The sequence below is a fragment of the Saccostrea echinata genome, unplaced genomic scaffold (genome assembly GCF_033153115.1).
Source record: "Saccostrea echinata isolate AGI-Se365-2 ecotype Australia unplaced genomic scaffold, CSIRO_AGI_Sech_v1 ptg000057l, whole genome shotgun sequence".
Classification (NCBI taxonomy): domain Eukaryota; kingdom Metazoa; phylum Mollusca; class Bivalvia; order Ostreida; family Ostreidae; genus Saccostrea; species Saccostrea echinata.
This window is the reverse complement of record NW_026889806.1, coordinates 3,499,117-3,516,340: the sequence shown is the minus strand read 5'-3', so window position 1 is coordinate 3,516,340 and position 17,224 is coordinate 3,499,117. Positions and strand designations below refer to the sequence as shown.

Below are 17,224 nucleotides of genomic sequence, written 5' to 3'. Positions count from 1 at the left end.
ATCTTACTGAGAATTATACACCAGCCATCAGTTGTCAGGGAGTTATCGATAAGTTCTTGTAGCCTTATGTTTCCACAGATAAGGTTCTAGACACAGTGCTCTTTGCCAAGTATAACATCCACAAGATAGAGCTCCCAAAATTCTGCAATAACCAGCCATATCATATTAAAAATCCCATCCCAAAAAATACATGTAGACTTTAATGAGTTTTAACTGTGTTACAATGATATTAGAACAAATCAAAGTAAAACCAATCCATGGCCAACAATAATAATCAGGTCCTGAGGTTGATGAACTGTTTTTATTAAAATCAGATGTCTTAATTGCCATTTATCAAAAACATTACATAAAGCTACTATAACTGTTATGTAACCGAATTGCTTAACAAACCATATACTGATAAATAGTGAACTTATTTTATTATACCTTTTTTTAATACCTGGTAATTTAAACAAACATGATTGAGGAATTCTTTAATAGTTTAATTATTCCTTAGTTTTATATACATTTTTTTCCTGATTCAAGTTTGAAGGACTTCAACAGAGAGAATTATCATTTAGCAACCCTTAATTAAACTGAAATCATTAAAATTTTAGAATAATCTTTCAGAAATGGCATTTATATTGCTTCATGGAAAAATTGAAATATCCCCCCTTTCCTCACATTTTTCATTTACAAGACAAAGCTATAATCATATTTCTGATAAATCATACAAACAACCACTGCTCAGTATCTGTCTCTGGTTGACTGACCTGAATTCTACTCACTAATATCTACCAGCAGTTATTGCTTGTCCATCACCCTTATATCACCACACATTATCACTACTGGTCTCAGAAGAGTTTATTTACCCATAGGTAACTATAATTATTTTGGCACTATAAATGTCAGAATTTTTTAATGTAAAACACCAGATATACATAAAAAATAAATAATTGCTTCTGTTCACAGCTTTGTTTTGGACTCTTGTCCAACAGTCTAGCTACAACTAGTTACTTATATTTTATTATAAGTTTTAGATAAAGACAGGCCAGCACTATTTCAATGTTTACAATTAAAGCAGCCATTAATTAAGATCCTTACCTAGCTTCTCCTGAGCCTCCTGTATGTCTCTCACAAGTGTTTGTTTTGAGAATGGAGAACTTGTTTCCAATGTCAAAAATGACGCAGGAGATTCCTTGTCTTCTAATGACACATCCCACAACACCAGATTCCTCCCAGAGTCATCTTGGCACAGAGCAACAGTCCGCAACTAAAAGAAAATTTACTCAAATAAACCCCCAAAACCAATGTAGAGTTCAGTAACTGCCAATGGATAAGCAATGAGCCAAAAGCCTAGATAGAGATTACAGGGGGATGCAGCAGCTAGCATAAGCCACTTGCAGGAAAGCTGGAAGAAGATTACATCAGTGATAAGACTGTCTACCTGTGAACACACGCTCAGGAATCTGCTATCCTCCTCAACATTGCTACCAGGGATTTTGGCAGAAGCTAGCAAATGTTTCTGACTCACTAGAGTGGATACTTTACATCTCTGTTTATTTTTAGACACCCTGATAACACTTCAGTTAGCTTTAACAAGGTTCTGCTGTTTAGAAGGCATATGACATTCTTTTTATCTTCTAGCATTCAAGAATTCCACTTATGTTATTTATATATCCTAATCTAAATTTATAGGTGAATACATCTACTAACTTATTGGCAACTAATGAGACCATTTGTTCAAAGAAATAAATTTTTGTTCTCAAACAATTACAGGTCTTTCCACCTCTTTTAAGTTTTTAACGTGTTTTTTAAAATATTTGTCTTTTCATCAGTAACATATAAAATTTTGAAAAAATGTCTTTTAAAAACTGAAAAAAAAAATTATTTTTTGAAATATTTTAATTGACCTTTATCTTGACCTTGGCCAAAAGTTCAAAGCAAAAGGTCAAGGATCACAATGCAGTTGATTCCATGTTTCTAGGAATAGTGGTTTAAAAGTCTTTAAAAATATTAACGCTAAGCACAAAGACATAAAAGGGCAGTTACTCATATACGAGATGGTCAGACCCTTTCGCACTGAGAAGATTATGGTTTTACTTTCAGTAACCAAAGACCATCAAGGTAGCTCAGTCAGTAGAGTGTTTGCTCATTGATCAGAAAGTGATGGGTTCAAGCCCAGCTGTGACAGACTTAAGTCAATAAAATCACTTTGATGTGAAAGTTGTTGGTCTTTCAGATGAGACCTTAAAACCTGAGGCCCTGGGTCACAGTAGGTAAAATCCCTCACTGTACAATGGCCGTGAGTGCCTAGTAAAGGTCTAAATTTAAAGCCCTTCATCAGTGTATGGTGATGTCTCTCTATGAGTGAAAAATTCTTGAAATGGGACGTAAAACAACATACAATCAATCAGTAACAAAAGACACTGGTAAAGGTTTGGTGTTTTTCATAGGAGTAGTGGTAACAAGCTTTATGGTGAAGGGGAAAGAATATTAAAGGAGATTAAGCTTATAGGTGTCAAAAAAGGAAATTTTAAAACAGTTTTTAAAGAACATATTAATGATGCAATGATATGTAATATATATTGAAATACAAAAGAGACATAAAATGACTGAATTTTCATATTTTGAATGACCTTGATATAAAAAAAAGGTCAAAGGATGAAGAAAGACTGCAGTTAGTCCCTTGTCTCTACAAATAATCATTCAAAAAATTGATTTAATGTAAAATTTGAAAAATTTCGTGGTAAAAACTACTTAAAGGGGTAGATGAATCCTATTAAAATGAAAAGATTTAAGAGTCCTGGAGAAGGTTTGCATCTCTAGGGTTTACTGTTTTAGAGGAGTAGCGATAACAATGTTTATCATGCAAGGGGTCATAACTTTCGAAGAAATAAGGCTTTGTGTCAAGAAATTAAATTTTAAGGACAAATTAAACACGCAATGATATATAGGTCACCGTGACCTACTTTTGAAATTTTATGGCTGTATTTAATATTTTCAAGTACTATTTGGCTTAGAATCATCAAACTTTGTCAGTTGATGCATCTTGGGTCCTCGGAGTACACCTACTGAAAAGTAGGTCACTGTGACCTACTTTTCAATTTATATGGCTATAATGAAATATTTCGGGTACTAATTAGCTTAGAATCATCAAACTTTGTCAGTTGATGCATCTTGGGTCCTCGGAGTAAGTTGACTGAAATGTACATGTAGGTCACTGTGACCTACTTTTGAAATTTTATTGCTTTATTTAAATATTTTTAGGTACTAATTGGCTCAGAATCACCAAACTTTGTCAGTTGATGCATCTTGGGTCCGCAGAGTTAGTCGGCTGAAAAGGAGGTGACTGTGACCTATTTTTGAAATTTTATGGCTTTATTTAGATATTTTTAGGTACTAATTGGCTTTGAATCATCAAACTTTGTCAGTTGATGCATCTTGGGTCCTCAAAGTATGTCATCTGAAAAGTAGGTCACTGTGACCTACTTTTGAAATTTTATGGTTATAATTTTGAAAATATTTTAGGTATTAATTGGCTTAGAATCATCAAACTTAGTTGATGCATCTTGGGTCCTCAGAGAATGACAAGTGATGAACATTCCAGTAAATAAATTGGTATGAAGTTTGAAATCAATGCACTTTTCCCTGGCATGCATGTACATCACTAGTTATGAGTTATCACAGTACTATTCCATAGGTAATAGATACACTTTTATTTCAGATCTGAAAATGTCCTCACAGAGTTCAAGACTATATCTCTCTTGTAAATTATTGTTATGGACCAACCATTTATACACTGACATTGCTTTAATTGTGATGATTTTACTCCACATTAAATAAATTGAAATATTCTAAATTACAGGGCCACATTATGTATAAAGTGAACCTCATGTACTGGTTGTAAGTATCAACTTACACTGGCCTTTTGTATGACAAATACTAATAGTTTAATAACTAAATTTCATACATTGATTTATTATTTAATCATTTGTCTAAAATTCAATACTTATCTGAATATTTTATCCTCAAAATTATTACAATAACTACAAAATCTAAGATCTTGAATCAGGCAATAAATTTGGTGGGCACAGGTATTTTTAAGAAAATATGGGGTGTCAAATTGATCTAATTTTTAACAATTTATCCAAATCAAACTAAACCTGACCTAAATCATATAACGTATAAATATATAACAATGCCATCCAAAAACTACGGGTTTTTTTGCTGTGAAATGTTTAAAATTTTTTGCTTTATATTCTCATTGACAACTGCAACAGATAAACAGAAGTGTGATTTCTTTTTTGAGTCCGAATCATTTCGATCAAGATCGATCGGTTTTATTTCAATCCAGGTTGGTTCGAAATTGAAAATAAGCATTATTCTGAGATTCTAATTTTCTTTATAAATATATTATTGTCAGATATGTCTTTTCTGTAAGTGACATACACATATTTCTTGATGATTTTATTCATAGATTTAAAAAATATATTTACTAACAAATAAGTTTTTTCACATTCATGAACATGCAGTTAAAAAACAAATACCGGTAAATAAATAAAATGGCTACCTGACTCTTCTTGATATTCGATATTTTAACAAATAATACATCTACTATGCAACAATTGACAGCAAATTTTGAGCTTTATAAAATCTCTTATTTGCAATCAAACTATATTTTAAAATAGATCCATCAAAAATATTGTTGTTGTTTCATAATTGGCTAAATAAATCATTGAAATAATTCTAAAACAGCCTATTCAAATGGATAAATTAACCTCTTCACTTCAAAATTATTGAGAGCCCTGCCCACATATAATATATATTGCATGGTATATAATCTGAATTCTTATGAGAATCAAGCAAAAATTTAGAGTTATCTCTCTTGACATGAAAATTTAGCCTACTCCACTAGCTGTTTCCAAAACAACCTTAAAATACTTCAGTCATTAACTTATACAATAAAACTCGGTTATAGCGAAGTCTTGGGGACCCGTGAAATTACTTTGCTATATCTGTAATTCGTTATAACTGTAAAAGGAATTTGTAAAAGTATATATATCGAATTCAAAATATAGATTTTTCCCTTCAAAAATGATTACCAAATATATTTATGTATTTAATACAATAGCTACCTTGCAGTTCAAAAATTTTTGGATGAATTAAACTTCAAATTTAAAATACTTACAAAAAAGTGTCAGTTCTATAGTTTAAAAATTGAGATCTTTGAAAATTCGCTATAAAAGATGTAAATTTTTTTTTTTTTAACATCTAGGGGACACAAAATCAGTTTGCTATATCCGTAAATTCGCTATATCTGAGTTTGTTTTATCTGTAAAAATTTCCAAGGAATTGTTAACAATTTTGCCAGGGATTGCAAAAAACTTCGCTATATCCATAAATTCGCTACATGTATATCCGTTTTCATACTAAACGAGTTTTACTGTACATGACTTGCATTTTCTATGTACCGTATTTGGCCGAATATAATACGCATTGGTGTAAAATACGCACCCCCCTTTTTGAGCCTGAAACTGGGGGAAAAAACGCAGTTCGGTTGTAATATACGCAGCAGAAAAATTTACCAAGCGGTGTTCTGAACTTTTGAAAATTGCGGTAATTTTCTGTGAAAATCAGCGCGGAGATAAAGTGCCGAAAATTTACAGAACACGATATTTTATTCAAATGCGTTTTTATTTCTTAATCTTGACTTTCCATATCGCGGCAGTCTGGAGGAAATTATTTATTTTAACAGAGCACGAGATAATGTTGCATTAAAGTATTAACAGAGTTTATTATTAATTTTTTTAGCATACGGTGATATTGAAATTATATGTTGCCGTATCCTAACTATTCTTTGTGGAAATAATTTTATTTCAACAAAGCACGAGGTATTGTTGCAAGTTTAACAGTTGTCATATTTATTTTTAGTTTAAGGTAATCATGTAAAATTAACAGGGCAAGCGATATTGCAAATCAAAGTATTCATAGACTACGATTTTCCTCTTTTGAACTTGAAATTAATTAATTAAATAAATAGCTGATGTTATCAAAATAAAATCAAAATTTAACAAGCGTGTAAAGTGTAGTTATCAACACACCTCCAAAGCTGTGAAAAATGATGTACAAAGATGGGATATATGTCTTCATACATCGAGGTAATCTTCGTGGATATTTTATTTTCTACAGAGCACGAGTAAATGATAACACTTAAGTTTCAACATACTTCATATTTCCTTTTTTAACTCTCAATCATTTTAACACGAGGCCGATATAAGATAAAGTATAAAATTACATTTAACAAGCGTTTAACTGTTTAAAGTGTCGTAATCAACACACGCTTATACATACGAAAGATCATAAACCAACCCCCGATTTTTAACAAAGAAAATAATCACAGCCATTAATTAGGGCAGTAAATGATCAGTGCTCTAACTGTAAAAACAATGCTTTGGAGTCGGTAAACAATTTAATTGCCTGGAGGGGTGTTGAGGGGTAATTATCAAGTGACAAGCGCACGTGTTCACAACATTGGCTTCCATTCATTGGGACGTATAGTGGGATGTTTATGTTGAAATGAATTTTCTCTGAGTTATTTAAAACCTTAAATAAATTTTATTTTAAAAAAAATGACTTATTACTTTTTTGACGAAGTGCCCGACTGATTATGATTACGGAAGCACGTGGCAAAGGAATGTGTCAACATCTATAAATAACATCGTTAATGGCGGCCTACACGGAGACGATGAACATGCAGCTCAAATTAATTTTAACTTGCTTTTAAATTTAATTTAATTATCAAAAGGTTATAAATATTCCAACAATAACTTTCCTAAGTTTTAAATATGGCGATAAACAGCAAGAAATTGCATAAGTCTCTAGGTAATACTACGGTATGTGCGTATGATAGCCGTGTTTCACATGAAAGAAAAACCTATCAAAATCCCATTGTGGTGTAAAATACGCACCCCTTTCTCACAGAAAATTATTTTGGGAAAAAAGTGCGTATTATATTCAGCCAAATACGGTATTTGTAATTTAAACTATTACACATGACACATCACTTACCTGGATCTCTTGATCAAATTTGAGACGGACCACACCCCCTGGTGCGGTTTCCTTCCCCTCAGCACTGCGAGCTATGACCATCTTTTCTGGGAACAGGAAGATATGACATTCCTCTCCAACTTCTGCCACACCACTCCACACTGTAGCTGTCTCCTAATACATCAAAGTCAGTAGTCATTCAATGGTAATATTTTATTTAATGCACAAATTGTGTTTAAATGTTCTGGAATTTAATATGACCCCTTTTACAGCAATTGAATGAGGAGGGAGACTTCAAAATTTTCAATATTTATCAAAACATACCCTGAAAAATTCAAATATTTCAATTTTCATTCCATCACTGCCAGTATTGAGTCACTGAACACCATTGTTTGTCATCATTTGAACTCATTGCAACTCATGATATACAGTGTTTATGACACAGTAACAACTGTGACATATATGTGATGTCTGAGTGTGCAGGTTCAGGGCTTTACCAGTCCTTCATGTTATAGCCTACTACAGTAACTCTAAGCAACATACAAATCAGAAGATTGCTGTTGGGATTTATCCAGCCTGCATGTCACTATACTGTAACCTACATGTATTTTACAGACTGCCATGTGACATACACTCTACATGTAAGATGACTGAGTGAGCAGGCTTCTGGTTCTTCTCCCAGCCATGCATCCATGTTTTGACTAATTTTACAGGTTACATATATGTTAAGTGTAAGATGACCTAGTGTACATGTTGAGGATTTTTCCAGTCTTCATGTTTTGACCTATGTGTATATCACTAATTACTAGATGTGTGACATACATGTGATATAACAGAGTGAGCTGGCTCTGGGTTTTCCCAGCCCTCCATGTTGTCTAGCAGCATTATATTCTCCACCTCCCGACAGATGTCACTCAACATACTGACCGCCTTCATCAGCTCACTACAGTCCCCACCCCCAGCCTTGGTAAATTTGATCAAGTTCTGAAACAGATATTTAAAAACATTGTACCAAGACATTCAAAACAAACTTATGCCAAAAGTACAAATCATTTATTCAGGTAACTGAAGCTTCAAAAATAAGTAATTTATACACATGCTATCTCATCATTAAAAAAAAATATAGAATTATTGAGAGAATTTGTTGAAGGTACCTTTAAGAGATCCATGTATTCGTGGATTCTTTCCACCGGTCTGTCCAGTAGTTCCTGGAGAGTGTCACTGTCATCTCCAATACTCTTACTATAGTCCTACATAACAATACAAATGTCAGCACCAATACTCTTACTATAGTCCTACATTACAACAAATACTCTTACTATAGTTCAACATAACAACACAAATGTCACCCCCAATACTCTTACTATAGTACTGCATAACAACACAAACATTTGGCTTCAAATATACTGGGAGAGATGATGAATTTTACAATTTAAATAATGAACAGGATACAGACCTGTAGGAATTTTTTCAGTTCCTTGGACTCCAAACTTTCACCAGCTTTATTTTTACCAGCAAGGTAGGGAAGATACTCAGAAAAGCTTTCCCTCTGTTGACAGAATAAAAAGTCAATATCATATTTCATAAGTACATTAATGTGTATTAAGCTTTCAATATTTGAAATAGAACATTACATACATGTAGTTCCTATCTTGTTTTGATTTTTTTTTTTGTCAGATACGAGGGGCATTTCAAAAGTTCTGGCAACTGGTGTGCGGTAAATTAATAAATTAATGATAGTCATTATCATAAATTAAATTACATCAATCCCTCAAAATAGTCTCCATTGACCTGGACACACTTTTTCAGTCTTGAAATCCACGTGGAAAATGCTGCCCTATAGTCCTCTTTCGGTATACGCTTCATACACTGGAATACGGCACTTCCGACTGCATGACGACTTTCAAATTGCCGTCCTCGGAGGGCTTCTTTGATAACGGCATTCAACCAAAAATCGCATGGAGCTAGGTCAGGACTGTAGGGTGGATGTAGTAAAACGGCAATACCATTTTCCTTTAAATATTTGGTTACTACCTCTGATCTATGGGCAGGTGCGTTGCCATGGAGGAGCTTTATTCCTCTAGTACTGGTTGTTGGTCGGGTCGTTTCATAGTGCTCTACAACCTGAGACAAGACATTCTCTGCATAAAATTGACCAGTAACACTGCTGTGTTCTGGAACCGGAACTTGAGCAACAGGGCCTTTAGAATCAAAAAATAAGGCGTACATTACTCTCCGGACAGACCAGTTTCTGTGCGAAATTTGAGGCCTTGCATCATTTTCACCGATCCAAACTTTATTATTGAGCTTAGTTTCCGGTTCAAAAAAATATATCCATGTTTCATCACTAATTACAATCTCATTTATTCACCTTTGGTCACAATCTTCATAAATTGTTAGTAACTGTGAAGCCATTTCTACCCGGATGCGCTTTTGCTCTTCCGAGAGAAGATGTGGCACCCATCTAGCACAGACTTTCCTAAGCTTTAAGTTTTCCTTTAAAATACAAAAAACTGCTGACGAATCAATGTTAGTTAAGTCTGTTATTTCCTCAACTGTATATCTAGCATCATCAGCTATCGTATTTTGAACAGCGACGATTTCTTTTTTGCCATATGCACAAACTGGACGCCCCGAACGGGGGTCATCTTCAATTGATTTTCTACCCTCTTTAAATTGAACTACCCATCTTGCTATTGCTCGATATGAAAGAGCATGCTCTCTATATACTACATCTAAATCGGCTTTTATTTCTGTTGCCGTAAAGCCAAGCAATGAGCGAATTTGCAATATGCTCTTTGCTCAACAAAAAAATTGTTCTCCTTATCAGTCATTTTTATGCCCAGTATACAGAGTATACCTAATTTTAGCAGACCTATACGTCATTTTGAATGTAAAATGACGTCACTACTAATGCATATTTGCCTAAGTTTTACAGTGGTATCAGAGTCATTTTAATCCGTAACGTAGTTAAAATTTTATATACCAGTTGTCAGAACTTTTGAAATGCCCCTCGTATTTATACAAATAAGAGAACCTTTTTAAGGAATACATCTGCCACTTTCTCAGGTTCATTTTTAGCAGCAATTAATTCTGGCAGCAATTTTCTGTAGAAAAAAAACACAAGAATATAATGAAACATTTAAGTGTATGTTATTTTCATTAAAAAAAAAATTATAATAATATAGTCCTTTGATAAGACAGATCCCTAGATATATACAAATATAGCCCTTTCGTGAGGTCAATCTATAGATATATTGACTTCACAGAATTCACACGAAGTGCGAGGTCAATATGCTTTACTGTGAAATCAATATATCTATGGATCAACCTCATGAAATTGCTACATTGGTTATATTCATTTTTACAGATATTGACAAAACAAAATTGGAAAATAATGGGAACAAGCCACAAGTTTTCGCTCTTGTCTTTTTTTTTAACACATAGAGACTATAGTCACTACAGAGATCAAAATAAATTAAGCTGTTTAATGTAACTATGTTTCCTTTATTCTGATAGAGTAATTTAGGGAATGTACATGTACTAATTTAAAAGTCAACATTTGTTTTATTATATCATATCAATTTATGAAAAACATATCTGATATGATTTAATACAAGAGACTTACTTATGATAGAATTGATAGACCTACTTATGATGGAACTGATAGACTTACTTATGATGGAGCTGATAGACTTACTTATGATGGAACTGATAGACTTACTGATGATGGAACTGACAGACTTACTTATGATGGAACTGATAGACTTACTTATGGTAGAGCTGATAGACTTACTGATGATGGAACTGATAGACCTACTTATGATGGAACTGATAGACTTACTTATGATAGAGCTGATAGACTTACTGATGATGGAACTGATAGACTTACTTATGATGGAACTGACAGACTTACTTATGATGGAACTGATAGACTTACTGATGATAGAGCTGATAGACTTACTTATGATGGAACTGATAAAGTGCTTCAACATTCCTAAAGATGTCTCTTCCTTTGTTTTTGTCAGGGAATTCCTCTTCTGCGACATCAAAGTAGTTTTCTATCAGGTCCCTCAGGTCACACACATAGTCTGTCTCACTGTCCAGCAAGTCCTGTACCAGCTTCCTAGAAAATCACCATCACTTATAAACTCAAGCTGCTAAACAGCTCATGTAAAAATTAAAGTCTTTTTATAATGCAATAAAGTTTTAAACAGGAACATTAAACAAACATTACTTAGCATAAGGTAAAGTTGACACTATAGCTTTAAACCTTCCATTGCAAACAAATAAAAGATGAATATCAATTAACTTAAAATTAAAATTACCGGTATTTCATTAAAATATTTTCTTTCAATGATCCTGAACATTTACTTATTCTATTACTAACATATTAAAAACCAAACCTTTTCTTTTCTTCCACTTTTTCAATGCAGACATTGCTGTCTAATTCTTTACTATCTGCTCTCTTTACTTCTGAACATGGTTTTAAATTCTCTGGGCTAACATAGCACACCTGTCATTATAATCAGAATACATGGTGATAACTTTTCATAAAACATAGTATTCATACTAATTCAATTTCTATGGCATTGTTGAAAATTTTAATTCACAATAAAGCATATATATATATACACAGAACTCCTAATTCACTTAGTATCTGGCTTGGCATAACAATAACTGCACTGGAATAATCAATCTATAGACATACAAAAAAGTCTGAGCCTCTTAAATGCAGTCCACATGATTGTGCACTAACGGATATGAGGAATACAGCTACAAATAACCCTTTAAATAACTGTGGCAGTCAGGCAGGTTTGTTTGCCAGTGGCTAAAGCTCAGTTGCTAGGGCACCTGTCTAGAGTTTTGGGGTTCAGGACTGGTCTGTTACATTTTCTCCTTTCTAACACATGTTCCATGACCAGGGATGAACTGGGTCAATGTCGTCATTTAAATAGGGGGAATAATATTCATCGATGTGGCAGTCAGGCAAATTGAGCTGTTTGCCAGATATCTTATATGTCTAACTTCATAAGCTTTTATAACGGAGGAGTTTTACTTCCAAACAATAATATTTGGTTTGTTTTTCTACCGTGTGGTTGCTTTTTCATACATTTTAAAATATATAAACATGAATATTATGTGTTAAACAGTTAGTGTTTGCAAGATTGAAAAAAAAATGCATATAGTATGATACACTTCAATGCTTTGGCCAAGGCTTGGGGGGGGGGGGGGGGGGGGGACAGCAGCTGTGTTACAGTATGATTTCAGAATTTAACATATTAGGCAATCCAGATTGTTTGAACTTATCGAACAGACGTACTTCTCAGCAATCCAGATTGTTTGAACTTATCGAACAGACGTACTTCTCACCAACACAACTACAGGTACTTTTGTCTTGGTTTATAAACTAATATACATGTATATCAGTATATGTATGTATACTGGTGTCTCATAATATCGCGGTACTTATTTCTTTTGCATAAAAAAGTTATTCCAAATTCTTACATTAACTTTTCACCAAATACTATTCATAAACCTATTAATGGCCTAACTTTTTAGTGGCTAATTATTTTCTAAGCTTTCTTCGTTTACTTTGTATTCTATTTTTATAACAGGAAGTCTTGTTTACCTCCAAAAGTGGAGAGTCTCATTGTATCGCAGTATTGAAAACATGGAGGTTTGGCACAGTCACAAAGTACAATATTTATTTTTTTAATTTATGATGTAAATCTACATGAAAACTTAAGTATAATACAAACTTAAGGTTTTCAAAATATGAACTTTATTATGGATTTTACTTGGTTATATATTCAATGGTCTAAATAAAATAAAAACGGGAATGGAAATCTGTAAAATTTCGTTTTATTTGAATAAATATTTTTCCAACGGGTGTTCCATACTTCTTAATCATCACAAAAGTCAACATTCAGACGACAGACATATAGACAGACATAGGGCCAAAAAAAATAATAGTCTTGTTTCCTGCTACCCGACCTACCCTATTTTTTTGCACCCGACCCTAAAGTTTTTTTTCAAGTTTTGGAAGAAAAAAAATCGGGAATTTCTGGAATTTCATCGTTCTGTCACTGTAATCGGTTTCCGTGTTAACACAAAACAAGCATTTCATGAAATTCTTGTTTTAAATATGGACTTTCATAAAATACCACTTGAGTTGTGCATAAAAGACATGAAATTCAATTTTAAAAGACAATGTTGACCTGTGACATGTTTAATTTTATCTTGTATTAGTTCATATCCAAAAAATGCTGTCGGAAAAAATAAAATAAAAATATAAAATAAAATAATTTTCCTACCTACCTACCCTATTTTTTTCAGGCTGGTAGCAGGAAACAAGATTTTTTTTTTTTTTGGCCTAGTCCATCAAAAAAAAATGATATGAGGTATGTATCCTAAATTTTGGGAAATACCGCGATACAATGGAACCCAAGATATAATGAGAATTAAGGATATAACTATTAATATGTAAAAAAAAAAAAAAAAAAAAAAAAGTACTCTTTTACATATCAATAGGTATACATACATATTAATAAAACCAAGAGTCCAAGACCCAAGTATTTGTGAACGTGACAACTAGCCTATCGAAGAATTGATATTGTCGCGGTCAAGTGTAATCTCAGCGAGATCCATAGAGACTAAAAATTTTGGTCTGGTGTCTCTACGGATCTCAGACCAGTGTCACATGATCTCATTCGGGGTTTCATGCCTGGACTTCGACCGCTTGTTTCGATTAATACAGGCTGAAATGAATTAGCTGTCCGCTTCAACTTTTTGCTTTGGATACTTCATTCTACTACTATTTCCTATAGAAATGAACCATATTACGAAGTATTTGAGGCAGAGTATTGCTGGAACTCTTCAGCATCGGAGGTTTAAACGAATAGTTTATTGTTATGAAAAATCAACAACTTTATATTTTGATGGATTTAAACCTTTCAGAGGTCAGAAACGAAAGTTTTATGGTGATAGGGAATTAAAAGGATGTCCAAAGCAAAAAGGTGAAGCGGACAGCTAATTCATTTCAGCCTGTATTAATCGAAACAAGCGGTCGAAGTCCGGGCACAAAACCCCGAATGAGATTATGTGACACTGGTCTGAGATCCGTAGAGACACCAGACCAAAATTTTTAGTCTCTACGGATCTCGCTGAGATTAGGTCAAGTGTTTCGGGAAAGGGTGTTTACCTACCTTTTTCTCTCCACTACCTGTGATCTTACATCAATTATTCATTATTGTTATGCAATACTTTAAAACATAGGTAATCAAAGATTACGAAGCTCACCTCGACGAATGTTATCTACATGTAAAGCAAATTTCACATCATATTTTTTATCTAGTTAGGGTACATCCCAAGATCAATATCCATGCAAGTTTGATTTAATTATAGACCTGCTCAAAAAACTTTTGACCTGTTTAGTAATCAAGAAAATTTTGGTCAGTTCCAACATCCAAAGCAAGTCTGGAAGTTTTCATCCTTAGATGCACCATCTATGCAAGTTTAATCATAAAAGGCCATAATATTATATAGCTACTCAAAAAAAATTACCCTGGTCACTCATCTGGAAAATGTACGTCAGATTCAGAATCCAAGCAAGTCTGGAAGTGTCCATCCCTAGATACAACATCCATGCTAATTTGGTTAAAATATGGCTAAAATTCACTCATGTGGAAAATCTAGGTCAGATCCAGCATTCGAAGCAGGTTGGTTAGTGTACATCCCTAGATGCATCATCCATGAAAGTTTGGTCGAGGTAGGGCTTATAGTTACTTGGGAATGGGACTACTCCTAAATCTATACCTGGTCTCACATGTGGAAAATGTAGGTCAGATCCAGCATTCGAAGCAAGTGTGGTAGTGTCCATCCCTAGATGCATCATCCATGCAAGTTTGATCAAGTTAGGGCTTATAGTTACTTAGGAATGGACCTGCTCCTAAAACTTTAATTTGGTCACTCATCTGGAAAATCTAGGTCTGATCCAGCATCCGAAGCAAGTTTGGTCGTGTCCATCCCTAGATGCATCATCCATGCAAGTTTGGTCCAGGTAGGGCTTATAGTTACTTGGGAATGGACCTGCTCCTAAAACTTTAACCTGGTCATTCATCTGGAAAATCTAGGTCAGATCCAGCATCCAAGCAAGTGTAGTAGTGTCCATCCCTAGATGCATCATCCATGCAATTTTAATCCAGGTAGGGCTTATAGTTACTTGGGAATGGACCTGCTCCTAAAACTTTAACCTGGTCACTCATCTGGAAAATCTAGGTCAGATCCAGCATCCGAAGCATGTGTGGTAGTGTCCATCCCTAGATGCATCATCCATGCAAGTTTGGTCCAGGTAGGGCTTATAGTTACTTGGGAATGGACCTGCTCCTAAAACTTTAACCTGGTCACTCATCCGGAACATCTAGGTCAGATCCAGCAACCGAAGCAAGTGTGGTAGTGTCCATCCCTAGATGCATCATCCATGCAATTTTAATCCAGGTAGGGCTTATAGTTACTTAGGAATGGACCTGCTCCTAAAACTTTAACTTGGTCACTCATCTGGAAAATCTAGGTCTGATCCAGCATCCGAAGCAAGTTTGGTAGTGTCCATCCCTAGATGCATCATCCATGCAAGTTTGGTCCAGGTAGGGCTTATAGTTACTTGGGAATGGACCTGCTCCTAAAACTTTAACCTGGTCACTCATCTGGAAAATCTAGGTCAGATCCAGCATCCAAGCAAGTGTAGTAGTGTCCATCCCTATATGCATCATCCATGCAAGTTTGGTCCAGGTAGGGCTTATAGTTACTTGGGAATGGACCTGCTCCTAAAACTTTAACCTGGTCACTCATCTGGAAAATCTAGGTCAGATCCAGCATCCGAAGCATGTGTGGTAGTGTCCATCCCTAGATGCATCATCCATGCAAGTTTGGTCCAGGTAGGGCTTATAGTTACTTGGGAATGGACCTGCTCCTAAAACTTTAACCTGGTCACTCATCTGGAAAATCTAGGTCAGATCCAGCATCCGAAGCAAGTGTGGTAGTGTCCATCCCTAGATGCATCATCCATGCAATTTTAATCCAGGTAGGGCTTATAGTTACTTAGGAATGGACCTGCTCCTAAAACTTTAACCTGGTCACTCATCTGGAAAATCTAGGTCAGATCCAGCATCCGAAGCAAGTTTGGTAGTGTCCATCCCTAGATGCATCATCCATGCAAGTTTGGTCCAGGTAGGGCTTATAGTTACTTGGGAATGGGACTTGCTCCTAAAACTTTAACCTGGGACGCCGACGCTAACGCCGACGCCGACACCGACGCCGACGCCGACGCCGGGGGTATAGCATAAGCTCATCTCGACTTCGTCGAGGTGAGCTAAAAATAAATCACTGACGATTTGATTAAACGGAAACTTAATCAAAACTTTCAATTTTGTTTACCCGCCATCTTCCATCTTCTGCATCAGGAAACGAGAATACTGAACCCGATCCATTTACACAATAAAAATCTGTAGCTCGCTGGGATGGACGACCATCCCAATTTTTTCAGACCAGCGAGCTACAGACCTGCAGCTAAATAAAAACATAACTGAGCAGTTACGGAGAAAAAAATTCCAGTGGTTTTTCCCCTCATACATACTTTTGATTAAATGCATCTTTATGTTAATTCTCACTTTTGGTTAAAATTATTTAAATAAAAGTTACTATGCATCATTCGGGACTCCTGATTTGTTTTTTTCAATAATCGACATGTTAACGCCGCGCCCCAAAATTCCAAGTTTCACCATTAGTATCTTATAGAATTACCTAATGTAAACCATTGTAGCCCACGGTTATAAATTGTTGCAAAGTACATCATAATGATATTTAAATTACCAAAGAACCTAGAACGATTCTTGGTTAAAAAAAAAAAATGGTCAAAACAGAATATTTGTCACAATGGTTGCTTTAAAAAAAAAATGGATGCAGAGAAAAAAAATTGTTTATAAAAACTGTTTGTTCCTGCCTTAATTACGTATTTGATCGCCGAATAAATAGTTTAAAGGGTGCAGGTGGAGTCTTTTCCCCCCATTTTTTCCGAGACAGACCCATGATGCACGGGAAGGGGGGGGGGGGGCCCTATTATCCGAGAATAGCTTTTTGCTGTAGTTTTACTATATGTTAATTTTCATTTGAAAGCTGCTTACCCCCCCCCCCCCAC

At 34.7% G+C, this 17,224-nt stretch overlaps 1 protein-coding gene across 2 annotated transcripts in view; it reads right to left on the bottom strand.

The window, feature by feature from the left end:
- LOC133174336 (twitchin-like) overlaps positions 1-17,224 on the bottom strand; it is a 92,097-nt gene that overhangs the window by 68,505 nt on the left and 6,368 nt on the right. Inside the window, exons 7-15 of one of the 2 annotated variants that reach the window (XM_061309443.1) lie at positions 11,436-11,545; positions 10,994-11,155; positions 10,067-10,136; positions 8,486-8,578; positions 8,379-8,400; positions 8,184-8,257; positions 7,852-8,013; positions 7,051-7,203; positions 1,084-1,252 (exon numbers count right to left, since the gene is read on the bottom strand). In XM_061309443.1, the coding sequence (XP_061165427.1) occupies positions 1,084-1,252; positions 7,051-7,203; positions 7,852-8,013; positions 8,184-8,257; positions 8,379-8,400; positions 8,486-8,578; positions 10,067-10,136; positions 10,994-11,155; positions 11,436-11,545 (1,015 nt within the window). Of the gene's footprint in view, positions 1-1,083; positions 1,253-1,426; positions 1,568-7,050; positions 7,204-7,851; positions 8,014-8,183; positions 8,258-8,378; positions 8,401-8,485; positions 8,579-10,066; positions 10,137-10,993; positions 11,156-11,435; positions 11,546-17,224 lie in introns of those variants that run through there. The other variant, XM_061309445.1, reaches the window with a different exon arrangement.